The sequence below is a fragment of the Oncorhynchus tshawytscha genome, linkage group LG11 (assembly GCF_018296145.1).
Source record: "Oncorhynchus tshawytscha isolate Ot180627B linkage group LG11, Otsh_v2.0, whole genome shotgun sequence".
Taxonomy (NCBI): Eukaryota; Metazoa; Chordata; class Actinopteri; order Salmoniformes; family Salmonidae; genus Oncorhynchus; species Oncorhynchus tshawytscha.
The window spans coordinates 38,244,584-38,268,300 of record NC_056439.1 but is presented as its reverse complement, the minus strand read 5'-3'; the positions used below and the strand labels follow the sequence as shown (position 1 = coordinate 38,268,300).

Genomic DNA, 23,717 nt, shown 5'->3' with positions numbered 1-23,717 from the left:
GTGTGTGTGTGTGTGTGTGTGTGTGTGTGTGTGTGTGTGTGTGTGTGTGTGTGCGTGCGTGCGTGCATGCGCGTGTGTGTGTGTGTGTGTGTCTGTGTGTATGTGACTGCGTTTGCGTGTGCAAAGGTAGGGGAAGCAGGAAACGCCAGAAATAGCCCTCATGATTAATCTGGACGACTCATCAGACCTGTGGGGACAGAGTCAGACTCTTGTCCGACAGTGGGAAACAATGCCAGCATTACTGAGAAGGAGGCTAATGCCTTCTCACACACACACATACACACACGCACACCACACCACACACACACACACACACACACACACACACACACACACACCACAGGAGGCCTATGTGGGAGAAAAGCATTCTAGGATAGCAGTCCTCACAGAACAGAACAACGTGGCCCTTAGACACTGATCTACACAGTTTTACATTTACCCACTGACTATAAAAGTTCATATTTGGGGAAAGTAAACTGATCCTAGATCTGTGCATAAGGTGAACTTCTTTCCGAAGCGATGTCTTACCTGCTGAGGTGGGGCGTGGGGTGGCAGGTAGGGGGCTGTGAAGGGGGGGTAGGGTTCTGCTGGGGGGGACTGAAGTAGGGTCCCGGGTCGTTCCCTGCTGTTGCTGCTGCTGCTGGCTGTATCCTCCTATACCCTGCTGGCCATACTGGGGGGGACCCTGCTGGAATACAACCAATCATACAACAGTTAGAGTAGCTAGCACCTACCCTCTGCTGGAACCATAGATATCCTATTAAATTACTAGAGGGGCTATGGGGCGGCAGGTAGCCTAGTGGTTAGAGCATTGGACCTGTAAGCAAAAAGTTGCTAGATCAAATCCCTGAGCTGACAAGGTAAAAATGTGTTGTTCTGCCCCTGAACAAGGCAGTTAACCCACTGTTCCTAGATTGTCATTGTAAATAAGAATTTGTTCTTAAAAAGACATTGCGCTCCCTCACCTAAAAAAATGGTACTACACCACTGCACTTACTAATTGTATCTAAGGGTATGTTTGTAAATTCCCTTTTGCTATCTACTCCGATTTCAGAGCACTCTCGTCTGAGTGTACCAGAGCGCAGAATAACTGATGAATTTACAAACGCTCAACACCTGTTGAAAACGGCCAATGTCTGCAATAAAGCATAATTAAATTGTTGCCAGCAGCACAGTTTTAGACACCAACTCTCTGAAAAACATAAAAACAGCCCAACCAGCTCTTGTAGAAAAATGGCCAGAGTGTGGTGTACTCTCATTTATGTCTGGAAGTAGCTAGCAAGCTAGCTAACTTTAGGAAGTTAGCTTGGGTGCTTGACTGCGGTTGTGAGGTCAGAACGCTCGGATCAACCCTACTCATCGGCCAGAGCGTCCAGTATGCGCTCTGAATGCTCAGAGAGTGAAACACTCTGAATTTACCATCTGACAATCTGACAACGCTCACAATTTACGAACGCACACTCTGAGTGCCCCATGTCACTCCAGAGTCAATTTACAAACGCACCCTAATACTGACTGGGACTGTAGAATTTGGAATTAGAATACTAGAATGGTCATGAACCTTCTTATGATGGGATGAATGTCAGCCATTTTGGTCAGGGAGTTGGTCAACCAAGGATTGACAGTGCTGTGATAAGATATTGTGTAAAATAATGAATTTGAAGAATTTATTTGCACTGTATGTTTGTTAGCTAGCTAGCCAGCCAGTCTTTGAGGAATGATTCCATACATTTTTCAAGTTAACTGCCAACATGCCAACATTCCGTTTAAACAATGCAGTCAGTCCACAGCCAGACACTGGCTGACATCATTTGATAAAGTTGTAAATGCAACAATTACTGATATTGTATCATATAATAGCACTCACAGCTTTCCAAGAAAACAACAACGTAGACATTTATGGTCACTTTACAGATATTTCAGAGGCTATTTTTACAAAACATTGGTATGAAACCCATATAAATGTTTTATATAATTGTATGACAATATTATAAGTTGCCAATAATTATATGACCAAATTTAAAAAATATCATAACATTACAGAGGAAAAAGAAGGAACGGCGCGCCCGCGTAACCACGCAGTAAACAACTGATTGGCCTCAGCCTAGTCCACTTGTTGAAACAGCTCTTATTCAACCACCTTCCACAATAGAAGCCTCAAACAACTTTCTAAAGACTGTTGACATCTGCTGAAAGCCTTGAGAAGTGCAATCTGGCCCCATAGACACAGCATATTGGATAGGCAATCACTTAAATTAAACTACAAACCTCAGATTTCCCACTTCCTGGTTGGATTTGTCTCAGGTTTTCGCCTGCCATATGAGTTGTGTTATACTCACAGACATCATTCAAACAGTTTTAGAAACTTCAGAGTGTTTTCTATCCAATACTACTAATAATATGCATATATTAGCATCTGGGACAGAGTAGCAGGCACCTTATTTACTCTGGGCACCTTATTCATCCAAGCTACTCAATATTGCCCCCCTGTCACCAAGAAGACAGCTTCTTAGGGCTGTAATCCCGTTAACGGGATCGATATGACAACAGCCAGTGAAAGTGCAGGGTGCCAAATTCAAAACAACAGAAATCCCTTAAACATTCCTCAAACATACATGTATCTTATATTGTTTTACTCATTATAAATGTCGATGAAAATACAATTGTTAGACATGGAAATATAGATATACCTCTCCTTAATGCAACCACTGTGTTTCAAAATTGTTTTCAAAAAAAGCAAACCATGCAATAATTTGAGACGGCGCTTAGAAATAAAATACAATTATCCGCCATGTTGGAGTCAACAGAAATCAGAAATCACATTAAAAATATTCCCTGACCTTTGATGATCTTCATCAGAATGCACAGGAATCCCAGGAATCGCAAATAAATGCTTGATTTGTTCGATAATGTCCATTATTTATGTCCAAGTAGCTACTTTTGTTAGCGCATTTAGTACACAAATCCAAACGCTCGTGCAGGCCAAGCCGAACGTCAGACAAAAACTTCAAAAAGTTATATTACAGGTCGAAGAAACTTGTCAAACTACGTATAGAATCAATCTTTAGGATGGTGTTATCATAAATCTTCAATAACGTTCCAACCGGAGAATTCCTATGTCTGTAGAGAAGCAATGGAACGCAGGTCGCTATCATGTGAAATGCGTATGACCTAGACCTGGCTCTCTGCCAGACCACTGACTCAAACAGCTCCCATCCGGCTCCACAACACAGTGGAAGCCTCATTCAAGTTTCTAAAGACGGTTGACATCTAGCGGAAGCCCTAGGATGTGCAACTTGATCAATATCCCACTGTGTATTCAATAGGTGCTGGGTTGAAAATCGACCAACCTCAGATTTCCCACTTCCTGTTTGGATTTCTTCTCAGGTTTTTGCCTTGCCATATGAGTTCTGTTATACTCACAGACATCATTCAAACAGTTTTAGAAACTTCAGAGTGTTTTCTATCTAATAATAATATGCATATATTAGCAACGGGGACTGAGGAGCAGGCCATTTACTCTGGGCACCTCTGGGCACCTTTCACCCAAGCTACTCAATACTGCCCCTGCAGCCATAAGAAGTTTTAACTTACGTCATAATTTCCTCAATCAAACTCTGTACCGACAGATATAGCCTATTGAATAACCTATATCGAATATGCATACAATGCATCCTCAAATTGCAATGTCTGCCTATGCCCACACATATTGTCTCAAGAAAATGTTATATTTTTGATACCCTCAAATAGGGCTGTGGCAGTCAAGCAATTTTGTCAGCCGATGATTGTCAAGTAAGTAACGGTCATCTCCTGGCTTCAACACATACAGTTGAAGTTGGAAGTTTACATACACTTAGGTTGGAGTCATTAAAACTCGTTTTTAAACCACTCCACAAATTTCTTGTTAACAAACTTTAGTTTTGGCAAGTCGGTGAGGACATCTACTTTGTGCATGACACAAGTCATTTTTCCAATAATTGTTTACAGACAGATTATTTCACTTATAATTCACTGTATCACAATTCCAGTGGGTCAGAAGATTACATACACTAAGTTGACTGTGCCTTTAAACAGCTTGGAAAATTCCAAAAAATGATGTCATGGCTTTAGAAGCTTCTGATAGGCTAATTGACATCATTTGAGTCAATTGGAGGTGTACCAGTGGATGTATTTCAAGGCCTACCTTCAAACTCAGTGCCTCTTGCTTGACATCATGGGAAAATCAAAAGAAATCAGCCAAGACCTCAGAAAAAAATTGTAGACCTCCACAAGTCTGGTTCATCCTTGGGAGCAATTTCCAAACACCTGAAGGCGTGTGGGCAGAACTGAAAAAGCGTGCATGAGCAAGGAGGCCTACAAACCTGACTCAGTTATAACAGCTCTGTCAGGAGGAATGGGCCAAAATTCACCCAACTTAATGTGGGAAGCTTGTGGAAGGCTACCCGAAACATTTGACCCAAGTTAAACCATTTAAAGGCAATGCTATCAAATACTAATTGAGTGTATGTAAACTTCTGACCCACTGGGAATGCGATAAAATAAATAAAAGCTGAAATAAATCACTCTACTATTATTCTGACATTCTTAAAATAAAGTGGTGATCCTAACTGACCTAAGACAGGGAATTTTTTGTTGTTGATTAAATGTCAGGAATTGTGAAAAACTGAATTTAAATGTGTTTGGCTAAGGTGTATGTAATCTTCCGACTTCAACTGTAGCTTACAAGCCACTCTATAACACCTGTCGTTGAAAGGAGTGGACCAAAGCGCAGCGTGAAAAGTGTTCAGGATTTCCTTTTATTATCAAAAAACACTCGAACAAAAGCGAACAGTTCTGTCAGGTAACAGAGACTAAACAGAAAATAACTACCCACAAACACTGGGAAAAAATCTGCCTAAGTATTATTCCCAATCAGAGACAACGATAGACAGCTGCCTCTGATTGAGAACCATACTCGGCCAAAACAAAGAAATAGACAACATAGAATGCCCACCCCAAATCACACCCTGACCTATCCAAATAGAGAAATAAAACGCCTCTCTAACGTCAGGGCGTGACACACTGATGGAGACCTTTGGAAAATCTACATTTTAAAAAGTCTATTTAAATCCATTTAATGTCGCCTACACCATCATAATAAATCCATTTAATGTCGCCTACACCATCATAATAAATCCATTTAATGTCGCCTACACCATCATAATAAATCCATTTAATGTCGCCTACACCATCATAATAAATCCATTTAATGTCGCCTACACCATCATAATAAATCCATTTAATGTCGCCTACACCATCATAATAAATCCATTTAATGTCGCCTACACCATCATAATAAATCCATTTAATATAGCCTACACCATCATAATAAATCCATTTAATATAGCCTACACCATCATAATAAATCCATTTAATATAGCCTACACCATCATAATAAATCCATCATTTATTTTAGACAGGTCTAAACAAACATGACATGAAGAAAATTGAGTCTATTTCAGAAGAACAGAATAGTATACCCTGAGTTGTCCTTGTTAGGCCCTGATATGGCTATGCTATATGGCTGTGGGCTACACTAGTTCATTTTAGCAGACAAGATTTGCTTAGAATTACTTGGCATTATTTTGTGTTATTTTATAGTATGAAGAATACAATTGAACATAGCTGAATAAAATAGAATGGGCATTTTCTTCCTACAGTTTCCAAGGAAGTGAGCACATGGGGCTATTCTGTGTTGAGGGGTTAACAAAGAAACTGGTCTTCCTATATGCTTCATTTAGAGGTATTTATTCAACTTTAGTTGTGATCCAAATGTTTGGCTACATGTTTAGATTTTTAATACATTCGAAGGCTGCATGATTGAAAAAAAGTTGCATGAATGGCATGAGCTCTGGTTTGTTTCTTGTGACAATCACTTCTCACCAGGCCTTAAAGTTTCCGGTGGCATCCCCCTTGTGTGGCCGTAATGCCCCCTAAGGAATCCATGCCTTTTGCGCCCAAAGTGGTCGTTGTGCCCGTGGGCTGAATATAATCATTTGAATTCCCTGCCATGCTCCTTAGCACCTCTCATTCAAATGGCTCTCTCAGATATCTCAATTCTTATTAGCCATTGCCCATCATGTAATCGGGTCCTTCTCATAGGCATTTCAGCTAAGAAATAGACTACAAGTGAAGACAGACACATCGGGGACGCAACTGTGCGTGTCCCTCTTATCGAAAGTCCGAGGTACATATTGAAGCTGTTAGAAGAACTGTCCACACCTAGTCTACTTTTCATCAGCCAACAAGATGAGTAGGCCTAACGAACAGCAAGAGCACTAGCCTGTGTCAATCTACTCTCCCACATAGTACAAAAGTTGACCTATTCTATTGGTCAACTTGTCCTTCCTTCTGTGCAATAAATAAATATTCCAAACATACTCTGGCACAATTGTGGGAGGCAATAGATCCCAAATTAATACAACCACTTGCATCAAAAAAGCAATGAGGCTGATGCAGCAGATCAGAACGTTTGATTAAATGTTGATAAACTATTAGGCTATTTCTTTACATTATAAGCTCAACAATGTGCACAAGGCAGTAGGCTATAAGCACGAATGTTCCAAAAATGCAATTAATTCGCGGGAAAACAGTGTTCTCAAAAAGTGATTGCAAATCCAATTCTGCATGTAATGCTTTATTACAAAGGTGCAATGTTATGGTGAAAATGATCTTCCCCAAACTTGAAACTCACAGGCAGCCTATGTTAGGCTCTACACTGGTTATAAAGCGGATTAATGTGCTTCATTTTAGTTGTGATGAGGTGTGGATACATGAGGCTACATGAGGTGTGCGACTATGATTTGAAAAGGTCAACAAAAAAAGGCATGCACAGTTTCTTGCCTTACTGCACAAGCAGGACATCATACATAATTCACAAGTGATAGGCTAATATTGTCACCCATCAGACAATTTTTTATTTAATGTTGTCTTTACATATACTAATTAATATATAAATGAAATTAGTTTTGATATAGAATGGACCGTTATCATGCCCCTGTCGGGAAAAAATTAAACATGTAATCTATTCAATTAAATAGCAAATGGAGGACGCTTTTCCCGTGGTTCATTTCAAAGACAGGTAGGCTATACTCCTGTTGTAAAGCGAAAAAATGTGCTTAATATTGGGAAAGTTGAGAAATAAATATAGTAGGCCTTGCCGATAGAAAGCTGATGTGATGCCCCTCTTTTTAATAGAGGCCATCAAAACTCTCATGCAATTGAATAGCCTATTGAAATGTTGTGTAACATGAGCTCATGGGCTCTCATGAAGTGTTTGACTTGATTTTCTAAAACATTTGCATTTATGTCAGAGTGATTAAAGGGACTGTACTGTAGAGTCCTGAGTACCAGGCAGTTAGCAAGTTTGGTAGGTTACTAACCAGCAGCAGCATCAAATCAAATCAAATCAAATTTTATTTGTCACATACACATGGTTAGCAGATGTTAATGCGAGTGTAGCGAAATGCTTGTGCTTCTAGTTCCGACAATGCAGTAATAACGAACAAGTAATCTAACTAACAATTCCAAAAAAACTGTCTCATACACAGTGTAAGGGGATAAAGAATATGTACATAAGGATATATGAATGAGTGATGGTACAGAGCAGCATAGGCAAGATACAGTAGATGATATCGAGTACAGTATATACATATGAGATGAGTATGTAAACCAAGTGGCGTAGTTAAAGTGGCTAGTGATACATGTATTACATAAGGATGCAGTCGATGATATAGAGTACAGTATCTACGTATGCATGAGATGAATAATGTAGGGTAAGTAACATTATATAAGGTAGCATTGTTTAAAGTGGCTAGTGATATATTTACATCATTTCCCATCAATTCCCATGATTAAAGTGGCTGGAGTAGAGTCAGTGTCATTGACAGTGTGTTGGCAGTAGCCACTCAATGTTAGCGGTGGCTGTTTAACAGTCTGATGGCCTTGAGATAGAAGCTGTTTTTCAGTCTCTCGGTCCCAGCTTTGATGCACCTGTACTGACCTCGCCTTCTGGATGACAGCGGGGTGAACAGGCAGTGGCTCGGGTGGTTGATGTCCTTGATGATCTTTATGGCCTTCCTGTAGCATCGGGTGGTGTAGGTGTCCTGGAGGGCAGGTAGTTTGCCCCGGTGATGCGTTGTGCAGACCTCACTACCCTCTGGAGAGCCTTACGGTTGAGGGCGGTGCAGTTGCCATACCAGGCGGTGATACAGCCCGCCAGGATGCTCTCGATTGTGCATCTGTAGAAGTTTGTGAGTGCTTTTGGTGACAAGCCGAATTTCTTCAGCCTCCTGAGGTTGAAGAGGCGCTGCTGCGCCTTCCTCAATGCTGTCTGTGTGAGTGGACCAATTCAGTTTGTCTGTGATGTGTATGCCGAGGAACTTAAAACTTGCTACCCTCTCCACTACTGTTCCATCGATGTGGATGGGGGGGTGTTCCCTCTGCTGTTTCCTGAAGTCCACAATCATCTCCTTAGTTTTGTTGACGTTGAGTGTGAGGTTATTTTCCTGACACCACACTCCGAGGGCCCTCACCTCCTCCCTGTAGGCCGTCTCGTCGTTATTGGTAATCAAGCCTACCACTGTTGTGTCGTCTGCAAACTTGATGATTGAGTTGGAGGTGTGCGTGGCCACGCAGTCGTGGGTGTACAGGGAGTACAGGAGAGGGCTCAGAACGCACCCTTGTGGGGCCCCAGTGTTGAGGATCAGCGGGGAGGAGATGTTGTTGCCTACCCTCACCACCTGGGGGCGGCCCGTCAGGAAGTCCAGTACCCAGTTGCACAGGGCGGGGTCGAGACCCAGGGTCTCGAGCTTGATGACGAGCTTGGAGGGTACTATGGTGTTGAATGCCGAGCTGTAGTCGATGAACAGCATTCTCACATAGGTATTCCTCTTGTCCAGATGGGTTAGGGCAGTGTGCAGTGTGGTTGAGATTGCATCGTCTGTGGACCTATTTGGGCGGTAAGCAAATTGGAGTGGGTCAAGGGTGTCAGGTAGGTGGAGGTGATATGGTCCTTGACTAGTCTCTCAAAGCACTTCATGATGACGGATGTGAGTGCTACGGGGCGGTAGTCGTTTAGCTCAGTTACCTTAGCTTTCTTGGGAACAGGAACAATGGTGGCCCTCTTGAAGCATGTGGGAACAGCAGACTGGTATAGGGATTGATTGAATATGTCCGTAAACACACCGGCCAGCTGGTCTGCGCATGCTCTGAGGGCGCGGCTGGGGATGCCATCAGAGCTTGGAGAAGCCTAGTTACCGTGACTAAACGGTCACATGGAATTTGACTGCCCCCAAACACCAAGTTAGGCATACCTTATTTTAAAATAGGCCATTATCACATTTTGCCAGTGAAACTGCAACTGCATGCTAATCATTTGATTGATCTCAATCAGTATCATGGAATAGCCTATGCATTTAGAATTTTAGTGTTAATTAAATTACATTTATCAGAATACATTTTCCAAAAATAGTTTCACCGGCTCTGTGTATTCTCAAATTGAAAAAGGTGAGGGAGCGCTGCTCCTCCGTGCTCTGTGTAAACAAGTGATGAAACATTTTACACACACATAGCCTACTTGGACAGCTGGTCCCCACATGTTTCACTCTTCTACGCCGAATAGTCTGAAGCCACAGGTCTCTTCTCGCAGGCTCTATTTCACCAAATAGGGGTATTGCGAACCTAAGGTGGAGATTTTTGATCCGGTTTCATTGAACAACACAGCAGCTTTTCAGCATGTTTTGTTATTTCTGTATAACAAAACATTTACGAAGTTGGCTCTTTTACAATGGGGGTCAATCGGAAAGAATGTTTCTTTTCCCCAATTTGTGGGTGTGGTTGAGGGGAATTCCTTATTATTATGTGAATATCGACTCAGAGTATGTCTGGAACAACCAATCAAAGTTAGAGCAGCAAGGAAGTCAATCTGCTCCGCCAATCAAAATAATCCAAAAGGATTAATAATCCAAAATCCCCTCTTTTCTGAAGGAGACAGATTTCATAACAGTCTAAAAACCAACATAATGTATCCTCATTTAGTTCCCCTACTTCCCCACAGAGCCAATGAGAGCATTCAGAGGAGCCAGGACCCACCAATAAGCTTCAACCAGATCCTCCATTCATCTATTCCCGATTGAATTATAGCCACATCATGGTAGCAGCACTGTGCCAACTGTGACACAGCATTCTATCTATGCTCTCCTGCCAATTCCAGTCACAGAGCAACTGGGGTTTTCACAAATGTTGCATGTTGCATGTCCCATCTCCTGCCAAACTCCTCCCTCCATCCTCCCTTCCTCCAGAACAGGGGACATGCTGTTCTGTGATCTCAGGCAGACCATAATTGTAATAGAGGACACATTGAACTGAAGCAGTAATGACTTGGGCTAGAGATACGTATTCCCAGTGTATTGTGCTTTTCATTAGGCAGACACAATTATGACACTTTTAAATGTATGTTTATTGTGTGTGTGTGTGTGTGTGTGTGTGTGTGTGTGTGTGTGTGTGTGTGTGTGTGTGTGTGTGTGTGTGTGTGTGTGTGTGTGTGTGTGTGTGTGTGTGTGTGTATGAGTGAGCGCGCGTGTGTTATGCACGTGTTTTGTTTATGTCGATGTGTGTGTATTGACATAAATGTGTCCACAGATGTGTACAACTAGTTGCCACAATGTGTGCCAACACCACTGGGTTAATCTGTGTATTGTCCCAGTTTTAATCCCTACGTGTTTGGCTTTATACAGATATACTGAAAGGCTCTCTCCCTCCTCTCTCCCTCCTCTCTCCACAGATGATTTCCTCTATGCTGAGTCTGTGGTGACGGCAGCCAGGGAACTGCTGGAGTAGCTTCCCCAACCCAACGGTGCCATCAAACACAAACCCTCTACTCCATTGCTTCATCCCCTCATCCATCCCACTCTTTCCCATTGTTGAACAGCTCTTACACCGCACACACACACGCACTCACGCACGCACGCACGCACGCACGCACGCACGCACACACACACACACACACACACACACACACACACACACACACACACACACACACACACACACACACACACACACACACACACACACACACACACACACACACACACACACACACACACTGATGCACTCAGGCTCCAAACGGTCATTTTAAATGTCCCTCCCTGACATCAGCAGGCTCCACAAATAAAAGTGATTTGTTTGTAGGATGATGATATTACTGTAAACGCACACATAACTATGTTACAAGTGTGTGTGACAGGTCAAAGTGGGAGCATTCAGAACTGATCCTTTAAACGAGCATGGAAAGCAAAGGTCCAACCTCTTCAAAAAAACAGTTGATAAAACAGGGGTGTAATGCGGGCTGAAACCAGAGCGGGCCAAAGACGAGGTCAGTTACATCTAGTACAACTTTAGGGCCTGATAATGTGAACCTTGGAAGACTTTACAGTATTTTATATATCAGTAGAACACATGCAGGGACTTGAAGTATGCACCTGATACTGCCCATAGTCTACAGTCTAATATACAGGGAACCTAAACAGATATTCTGATGTTTTGAGTATATATTTTACATAGTGTGTGTGTGTGTGTGTGTGTGTGTGTGTGTGTGTGTGTGTGTGTGTGTGTGTGTGTGTGTGTGTGTGTGTGTGTGTGTGTGTGTGTGTGTGTGTGTGTGTGTGTGTGTGTGTGTGTGTACCAGTCAAAAACAGTGGTGATGTTTGCATGAGCAGGGCCAGGCTATTAACCCCAGTGCCAAACTGGAGGATCTCACTGTGTCTGCTGAGCCTAATGAGACAACCCTTGTTCAGTCTGCTTTCAATTTAAACACACACACACAGACACACACACACACCAAGCATATTATATAGACAAACAAAAACACTGTCTCACACACTCATGCATTAACAAACACAAAAAACATATACACACAGCTATTTAGCCTACAAGCTATTCACACACTCGTTAAAAGGCAATGAACACCAGACTCAACAGTGTGTATGTTAACGTTCCTCTCTAGTCATTGCAGGTAGAAACAGACATGACAGGTTTGGTAGTGAGGATAATCCTCAATGGCGATTTAGCCATGACAACAAACATGGGCTGCCTGTGTCCTCTCTCTCTATAGCTAGGACAGACAGACGTTTCGAGGTGAGACGAGACAGATTTAAACCTCAGTAAGCGGCAACCTGTCTGACTGGAGAAATTAGCACCATCCACACAGAACCTTCTGCGCATTCACTGTATTTCTTCAATAGGTCTCCTCCATGTGAGCTGAAATGTTGCAATGCTAAATCTCATTTCATGAGGCATTTTAGAGATAATATGACTAGGTATGGTTCAGCTGCAATCAGAGGGAGAGTGTAAAGCTGTGGAATAATATGACGAGAAATACACTAGTGTGAACAATACTGTCAAAATAATGTCATGCGCAGGTGTGTAACGGTATTGATTGACTCAGATAGTACACACAAGTTCTAACACACACACACTCTAACACACACACACACACTCTCTAACACACACACACACTCTAACACACACACACTCTAACACACACACACACACTCTAACACACACACACAAACACTCTCACACACACATTCTAACACACACTCACTCAACACACACACACATATTCTAACAAACACATACAGACACTCTAACACACACACACACACTAACACAACACACTCTAACACACACGAACTCTAACACACACACTCTAACACACACACACACACACACTCTAACACACACACGCACACTCTTTCCCACACACACACTCTAACACACTCACACACTCTAACACACACACACAATCTAACACTTACACACACTCTAACACACACACACACACTCTAACACGCACACTCTAACACAAACACACACTCTAACATGCACACTCTAACACACACACACGCACACACACGCTAACACACACACTCTAACACGCACACACTCTAACAAACTCTAACACACACATTCTACACACACACACACACACTCTAACACGCACACTCTAACACAAACACACACTCTAACATGCACACTATAACACACACACACACACACTCTAACACGCACACTCTAACACGCACACTCTAACACACACACACTCTAACACACACACACTCTAACACACACACTCTACACACACACACACTCTATCATGCACACTCTAACACAAACACACTCTCTAACAGGCATGCTCTAACAAACACACGCACACTCTAACACACACACTCAAATGCAGACACAACCTCTACACACATTCTAACACACACACTCTAACACACACACACACTACACACACCCTAACACACACAAACTCTAACACACACACACACACTCTAACACACACACTCTAACACACACACACTCTACACACAAACTATAACACACACACAGTCTACACACACTCTACACACACACACACTCTACACACACACTCTAAGACACACTCTACATACACTCTTACACACACTAACACACACACTTTACACACATAGTCTAGAACACACACACTCTAAACAAACTCTAAAACACACACTCTAAAGCAAAGCCTCTACACTCACTCTACATACACTCACACACACTCTACACTCACACACACTTTTAAACACACACACTCTAACACACACACTCTAACATACACACACACACTCTAACACACACACTCTACACACACACTCTAACACACACACACTCTAACACACACACACTCTAACACACACTCTACACAAACACTCTACACACACACACACACTCTACCACACACACCACACGCACACTCTAACACACAATCTAACACACACACACTCTAACACACACACACTCTACACACACACTCTAACACACATACTCTAGCACACACACACTCTACACACACTCTAACACACACACACACTACACACACTCTAACACACACACACACTACAAACACACTCTAACACACATACTCTAACACACACACACACTCTAACACACACACACTCTAACACACAGACTCTAACACACACTCTAAACATACACTATAACACACACACACTCTACACACACACTCTAACACACACTCTACACACACACTCTAGCACACTCACACACACTCTTACACACACACTCTAACACACGCACTCACACACTCTACACACACACTCTAACACATACACTCTACACAAACACTCTACACACACTATAATACACACACACACTACACACATACACTCTACAAACACACTCTAACACACTCACACACACTCTTACATATACACACACACTCACACACACACATTCGACACACACTCCAACACACACACTCTACACACACTCTAACACACACACTCTCTATAACACACACACACTAGACACACATTCTAACACACACTCTAAACATACACTATAACACACACACACTCTACACACACACTCTAACACACACTCTACACACACACTCTAGCACACTCACACACAAACTCTAACACATACACTCTAACACACTCTAACACACTTTAATACACACACTATACACACACTCTAACACACACTCTACACACACAATACACACACTAACCCATACTCTACACACACACTACACACACACCCTACACACACACCCTACACACACACTCTACACACACACTCTAACACACAGCATCCCAAACACACTCTACACACACACTCTACACACAAACTATAACACACACACACTCTAACACACACGCACACTCTACACACACACTCTAACACACACACACTCTAACACACACTCTACACAAACACTCTACACACACACAATACACACACTCTACCACACACACCACACGCACACTCTAACACACACACTCTAACACACACACTCCAACACACACTATAACACACACTTTAACACACACACACTCTAACACACACTCTAACACACACCCACTCTAACACACACCCACACACACTCTACACACACACTCTAAAACACACACACCTACACACACACACACTCTAACACACACACACTCTAACACACACACACACACACTCTAACACACACACTCTAACACACACACACTCTACACACACACTAGAACACACACTCTAACACACACACACACTCTAACACACACACACACACTCCACACACACACTCTAGCACAAACACTCTAACACACACACTCTAACACACACTCTAACACAAACACTCTAACACACACACTCTAACACACACTCTAACACACACACACTCTACACACACACACTAACACACATACTCTAGCACACACACACTCTACACACACTCTAACACACACACACACTACAAACACACTCTAACACACATACTCTAACACACACACACACTCTAACACACACACACTCTAACACACAGACTCTAACACACACTCTAAACATACACTATAACACACACACACTCTACACACACACTCTACACACAACTACACACACACTCTAGCACACTCACACACACTCTTACACACACACTCTAACACACGCACACACACACTCTACACACACACTCTAACACATACACTCTACACAAACACTCTACACACACTATAATACACACACACACTACACACATACACTCTACAAACACACTCTAACACACTCACACACACTCTTACATATACACACACACTCACACACACACATTCGACACACACTCCAACACACACACTCTACACACACTCTCTATAACACACACACACTAGACACACATTCTAACACACTCTAACATACACATACTCTAACACACAAACTCTAACACATACACTCTAACACACTCTAACACACTTTAATACACACACTATACACACACTCTAACACACACTCTACACACACTCAATACACACACTAACCCATACTCTACACACACACTCTACACACACACCCTACACACACACCCTACACACACACTCTACACACACACTCTAACACACAGCATCCCAAACACACTCTACACACACACTCTACACACAAACTATAACACACACACACTCTATACACACACTCTAACACACACACACTCTACACACACACTCTAACATACACTCTAACACACACACACTCTAACACACACTCTACACAAACACTCTACACACACACAATACGCACACTCTACCACACACACCACACGCACACTCTAACACACACACTCTAACACACACACTCCAACACACACTATAACACACACTTTAACACACACACACTCTAACACACACTCTAACACACACCCACTCTAACACACACCCACACACACTCTACACACACACTCTAAAACACACACACCTACACACACACACACTCTAACACACACACACTCTACACACACACACACACACTCTAACACACACACTCTAACACACACACACTCTACACACACACTAGAACACACACTCTAACACACACACACACTCTAACACACACACACACACTCCACACACACACTCTAGCACAAACACTCTAACACACACACTCTAACACACACTCTAACACAAACACTCTAACACACACACTCTAACACACAACTAACACACACACACTCTACACACACACACTAACACACATACTCTAGCACACACACACTCTACACACACTCTAACACACACACACACTACAAACACACTCTAACACACATACTCTAACACACACACACACTCTAACACACACACACTCTAACACACAGACTCTAACACACACTCTAAACATACACTATAACACACACACACTCTACACACACACTCTAACACACACTCTACACACACACTCTAGCACACTCACACACACTCTTACACACACACTCTAACACACGCACACACACACTCTACACACACACTCTAACACATACACTCTACACAAACACTCTACACACACTATAATACACACACACACTACACACATACACTCTACAAACACACTCTAACACACTCACACACACTCTTACATATACACACACACTCACACACACACATTCGACACACACTCCAACACACACACTCTACACACACTCTAACACACACACTCTCTATAACACACACACACTAGACACACATTCTAACACACACTCTAACATACACATCATACACACACTCTAACACACAAACTCTAACACATACACTCTAACACACTCTAACACACTTTAATACACACACTATACACACACTCTAACACACACTCTACACACACTCAATACACACACTAACCCATACTCTACACACACACTCTACACACACACCCTACACACACACCCTACACACACACTCTACACACACACTCTAACACACAGCATCCCAAACACACTCTACACACACACTCTACACACAAACTATAACACACTCTACACACACACACTCTAAACACACCCTCTAAGACACACTCTACATACACTCTTACATACACTCTAACACATACACTATACACACATACTCTAGCACACACACACTCTACACACACTCTAACACACACACTCTAACACACACACTCTAAAACACACCCTCTACACTCACTCTACATACACTCGCACACACTCTTAAACACACACACACACTCTAACACACACATTCTAACATATACACATACACTCTAACACACACACACACACTCTAACACACACACGCACACACACACACTCTAACACACACTCTAACACACACACTTTACACACATACTCTAGCACACACACACACACACTCTACACACACTAACACACTACTCTTACATACACACACACACACACACACACACACACACACACACACACTCTTAAACACATACTCTACACACACACACAACACACACTCTAACAAACACTTAAACACATACTCTAACACACACTCTAAACACACACTCTAACACACACTCTACACTCTAACACACACACACACACACTCTACACACACACTCTAACACACTCACACACACTCTTACACACACACACACACACACACACACACACACACACACACACACACACACACACACACACACACACACACTCTAACACACACTCCAACACACAGACTCTAACACACACACCCTACACAAACACTCTACACACACACTATAACACACACACACTCTATACACACACTCTAACACACACACACTCTATACACACACTCTAACATACACTCTAAAACACACACACTCTAACACACACACTAACACACACACACTCTCTAACACACACGCACACACACTCTACACACACAATCTAAAAACACACACACTCTAGTTTAGTGTAGTGTTCCTTAGTCTTAGTGTTCTTAGTCATAGTGTTCTTTAGTCATAGTGTTCTTTAGTCGTAGTGTTCTTTAGTCGTAGTGTTCTTAGTCATAGTGTTCTTTAGTCGTAGTGTTCTTTAGTCATAGTGTTCTTTAGTCATAGTGTTCTTTAGTCATAGTGTTCTTTAGTCGTAGTGTTCTTTAGTCATAGTGTTCTTTAGTCATAGTGTTCTTTAGTCGTAGTGTTCTTTAGTCATAGTGTTCTTTAGTCGTAGTGTTCTTTAGTCGTAGTGTTTTTTAGTCGTAGTGTTCTTTAGACGTAGTGTTCTTAGTCAGAGTGTTCTTTAGTCATAGTGTTCTTTAGTCGTAGTGTTCTTTAGTCGTAGTGTTCTTTAGTCGTAGTGTTCTTAGTCATAGTGTTCTTTATTCATAGTGTTCTTTAGTCGTAGTGTTCTTTAGTCGTAGTGTTCTTTAGTCGTAGTGTTCTTAGACATAGTGTTCTTTAGTCGTAGTGTTCTTTAGTCGTAGTGTTCTTAGTCATAGTGTTCTTTAGTCATATTGTTCTTTAGTCGTTGTGTTCTTTAGTCGTTGTGTTCTTTAGTCGTAGTGTTCTTTAGTCATAGTGTTCTTTAGTCATAGTGTTCTTTAGTCGTAGTGTTCTTTAGTCGTAGTGTTCTTTAGTCATAGAGTTCTTTAGTCGTAGTGTTCTTTAGTCGTAGTGTTCTTTAGTCATAGTGTCCTTTAGTCGCAGTGTTCTTAGTCACAGTGTTCTTTAGTCGCAGTGTTCTTTAGTCGCAGTGTTCTTTAGTCGCAGTGTTCTTTAGTCATAGTGTTCTTTAGTCGTAGTGTTCTTTAGTCATAGTGTTCTTTAGTCGTAGTGTTCTTTAGTCGTAGTGTTCTTTAGTCGCAGTGTTCTTTAGTCGCAGTGTTCTTAGTCGCAGTGTTCTTTAGTCGCAGTGTTCTTTAGTCGTAGTGTTCTTTAGTCATATTGTTCTTAGTTTGTGTTGCTGTTCCTGTCCATTAGTGTTCTGTGTTTAGTTATGTCCTGTGTTTTGTGTGGACCCCAGGAAGAAAAGCTGCTTCTTCAACAGCTAACGGGGATGCGAATATAAATCATAAATCATAGGAAGAAGAGAAAAACAACAGACACATCTCATGTTTCAGTCAGGTGTTTCCTGAGAGCTGAAAAGTGTTTTCTGTCTGTTAGACTAAATTAGACAAGACAAGCACACAATATCTGTTCCAATATTTGCTGAGTCCTGCAGAGTCGTGGCGGCAGGTAGCCAGTAGTTAGAGTGTTGGGCCAGTAACCGAAAGGTTGTGTCACGCCTTGGTCTTAGTATTTTGTGTTTTCTTTATTTATTTTGTCAGGCCAGGGTGTGACATGGGTTTATGTTGTGGTGTGTTTTTGTATTGGGGTTTTAGTAGGTATTGGGATTGTGGCTGAGTAGGGTTGTCTAGGAAAGTCTATGGCTGCCTGAGGCGGTTCTCAATCAGAGTCAGGTGATTATCGTTGTCTCTGACTGAGAACCATATTTAGGTAGCCCGGGTTTCACTGTGTGTTTGTGGGTGATTGTTCCTGTCTCTGTGTTAGTTGTCACCAGACAGGCTGTATAGGTTTTCACGTTACGTTTGTTGTTTTGTATTTGTTCTTCTTCATTAAAGAACATGAGTAACCACCACGCTGCATTTTGGTCCGACTCTCCTTCGACGGAAGAAAACCGTTACAGAATCACCCACCACACCAGGACCAAGCAGCGTGGTGACAGGCAGCGACAGCAGAAGCAGCGAAAGGAGGAATGGACATGGGAAGACGTTTTGGATGGCAACGGTTGTTACACTTGGGAGGAGATACTGGCTGGAAGAGATCGCCTCCCATGGAACAGGTAGAGGCAGCCGGAGAGAGGAGCCGATGATACGAGGGAACACGGTTGGCAAGGAAACCCGAAAGTCAGCCCCAAATATTTCTTGGGGGGGGGCTCAGGGAGAGTGTGGCAGAGTCAGGGTTCAGACCTGAGCCATGTCCCCCTGTTTATCGTGAGGAGCAGCGATCACAGGACTTCTGGACTTGGGAGGAAATATTGGACGGAAAAGGACCCTGGGCACAGCCTGGTGAATATCGACGCCCCAAAGAAGAACTGGAGGCGGCGAAAGCGGAGAGGCGCTGGTATGAAGAGGCAGCACGGCGACGCGGATGGAAGCCCGAGAGTCAGCCCCAAAAATGTATTGGGGGGGGGGCTCACAGGGAGTATGGCTACGCCAGGTAGGAGACCTGCACAAACTTCCTGTGCTTACCGGGGGGCTAAAAAGACCGGGCAGGCACCGTGTTATGCTGTGGAGCGCACGGTGTCTCCAGTGCGGGTGCATAGCCCGGTGCGGTACATACCAGCTCTTTGTATTGGCCAGGCTAGAGTGGGCATCGAGCCAGGTAAGGTTGGGCAGGCTCGGTGCTCAAGAGCTCCAGTGCGCCTGCACGGTCCGGTCTATCCAGTGCCACCTCCACACACCAGTCCTCCGGTGGCAGCTCCCCGCACCAGGCTTCCTGTGCATGTCCTCTACCCAGAATCACCAGTTCCAGCACCACGCACCAGGCCTTCAGTGCGCCTTGCCTGTTCAGCGCTGTCAGAGCCTTTCTCCTCTCCAGCGCTGTCGGAGTCTCCCGCCTGTTTAGCGCTGCCAGAGCCTTCCTCCTCTCCAGCACTGCCGGAGTCTCCCGCCTGTTCAGCGCAGCCAGAGCCTTCCTCCTCTACAGCGCTGCCGGAGTCTCCCGCCTGTCTAGCGCTATCAGAGTCTTCCTCCTCTCCAGCGCTGCCGGAGTCTCCCGCCTGTTTAGCGCTGCCAGAGCCTTCCTCCTCTCCAGCGCTGCCAGAGTCTCCTGCCTGTTCAGCGCAGCCAGAGCTGCTAATCTGCATGGAGCAGCCAGAGCTGCCAATCTGCATGGAGCAGCCAGAGATGTCAGTCTGCATGGAGCAGCCAGAGCTGCCAGTCTGCATGGAGCAGCCAGAGCTGCCAGTCTGCATGGAGCAGCCAGAGCTGCCAGTCTGCATGGAGCAGCCAGAGCTGCCAGTCTGCATGGAGCAGCCAGAGCTGCCAGTCTGCATGGAGCAGCCAGAGCTGCCAGTCTGCATGGAGCAGCCAGAGCTGCCAGTCTGCATGGAGCAGCCAGAGCTGTCAGTCTGCATGGAGCAGCCAGTCTGTATGGAGCAGCCAGAGCTTCCAGTCTGCATGGAGCAGCCAGAGCTGCCAGTCTGCATGGAGCTGCCAGAGCTGCCAGTCTGCATGGATCAGCCAGAGCTGTCAGTCTGCATGGAGCAGCCAGAGCAGCCAGAGCCACCAGTCAGCCAGGATCCGCCAGTCAGCCAGGATCTTCCAGATCCGCCAGTCAGCCAGGATTCGCCAGTCAGCCAGGATCTGCCAGAACCACCAGCTAGCCAGGATCTGCCAGAGCATACTACCTGCCTGAGATTTCTCTCAGTACTGGGCTTCCTCTCAGTACTGGGCTTCCTCTCAGTACTGGGCTTCCCCTCGGTGCTGAGCTTCCCCTCAGTGCTGAGCTTCCCCTCAGTGCTGAGCTTCCCCTCAGTCCCGAGCTTCCCCTCAGTCCCGAGCTTCCCCTCAGTCCCGAGCTTCCCCTCAGTCCCGAGCTTCCCCTCAGTCCCGAGCTTCCACCTCAGTCCCGAGCTGCCCCTCAGTCCAGTGGGATCCTCGGTGAGGGTTATTAGGCCAAGGTCGGCGGCGAGGGTCGCCAATCAAAGGACGCGTTACAGGGGACTAAGACTTGGTTGGAGTGGAGTCCACGTCCCGAGCCGGAGCCGCCACCGTGGACAGACGCCCACCCGGACCCTCCCCTATGGGTTTAGGTGTGCGGCCAGGAAACCGCACCTTGGGGGGGGTTCTGTCACGCCTTGGTCTTAGTATTTTGTGTTTTCTTTCTTTATTTGGTCAGGCCAGGGTGTGACATGGGTTTATGTTGTGGTGTGTTTTTGTACTGGGGTTTTAGTAGGTATTGGGATTGTGGCTGAGTAGGGTTGTCTAGGAAAGTCTATGGCTGCCTGAGGCGGTTCTCAATCAGAGTCAGGTGATTATCGTTGTCTCTGACTGAGAACCATATTTAGGTAGCCCGGGTTTCACTGTGTGTTTGTGGGTGATTGTTCCTGTCTCTGTGTTAGTTGTCACCAGACAGGCTGTATAGGTTTTCACGTTACGTTTGTTGTTTTGTATTTGTTCTTCTTCATTAAAGAACATGAGTAACCACCACGCTGCATTTTGGTCCGACTCTCCTTCGACGGAAGAAAACCGTTACAGGTTGCTGGATCGAATCCCCACGCTGATAAGGTAAAACTCTGTTGTTCTGCCCCTGAACAGGGCAGCTACCCGTTAGGCTGTCATTGTAAATAAGACTTTGCTCTTAACTGACGTGCCTCATAAAATAAATACTATTTCAGTCAACAACACACAGAGTTTTGCAATAAAGGTGAAGAGTACAGATCCTGAAACTCAACAGCACAAAAAATGACTGGTGTTAGTAGAAACAGACATCCTTTATGTTTTGTGAAGCAAATAATTCACCATAAAATGTAGTACTGACATCATAAAAAGGCTTGAAACAGGAAAAACACAGACCAATAAAGAAGGGCAGTGCCGCAGAAGAATCCCAACAATCCATCAGAGCTTTACGAAAACAAACGACACGAGAAAACAAAGGCAGACAATGATATATGCCTGTCGCCCATGGAAACAGCCTGCTGCCGCCGTGGTAACCCTGGCTGAGCCCTGTTGCGGGCGACATCACCGCTACGACCCGTTTAGAACCCTACGGCAGATGCGGAGAGAGAAACCTGCTCGTAATTCAATTGGGCCAATGAGCATAGACGGAATTTTCATAATTCTATCCCTGTGGAAATAACGGGCCATTGCCAGAGCACAGGTTGCCTATTTGAGTGACATATGGATCCAACCAACCAGAGCGGTGTTGCAGCCGTAAGCAGCCTGAACAGACATGACAGGCATACAGAGGACCGTTTAAGCATTTAGCACGCTACCGCGGCTAACCCCCTTGCTAAGGATCACAACTCTGTAAGCACTTCAGAGACAGAGAATAAGGGAGGGAAAGAGGAGGGAGAGGAAGAGGGGGAGAGGGGAAGAGGAGGGAGAGGAAGAGGAAGAGAGGGGAAGAGGAGGGAGAGGAAGAGGGAGAGGAAGGGGGAGAGGGGAGAGAGGGGAAGAGGAGGGAGAGGAGGGAAAGGAAGTGGGGGAGAGGGAGGGAGAGGAGGGAAAGGATGTGGGGGTGAGAGAGGAAGAGGAGGGAGAGGAGGGAAAGGATGTGGGGGAGAGAGAGGAAGAGGAGGGAGAGGAATAGGGGGAGAGGGGAGCGAGAGAGAAAGAGTGGGAGAGAGGAGAAAGAGTGAGAGACAGAGGAGGAAAGAGGAGAGGGTAGGGTGGAAAGGGAGAGAGGGAACA

At 44.3% G+C, this 23,717-nt stretch overlaps 1 protein-coding gene across 1 annotated transcript in view; it reads right to left on the bottom strand.

Annotated features, from left to right (window-relative positions):
* LOC112262193 (AT-rich interactive domain-containing protein 1B) overlaps positions 1 to 23,717 on the bottom strand; it is a 338,604-nt gene that overhangs the window by 244,626 nt on the left and 70,261 nt on the right. Inside the window, 3 exon segments of the mRNA XM_042330089.1 lie at positions 529 to 563; positions 566 to 626; positions 629 to 688. Coding sequence (XP_042186023.1) covers positions 529 to 563; positions 566 to 626; positions 629 to 688 — 156 coding nt within the window.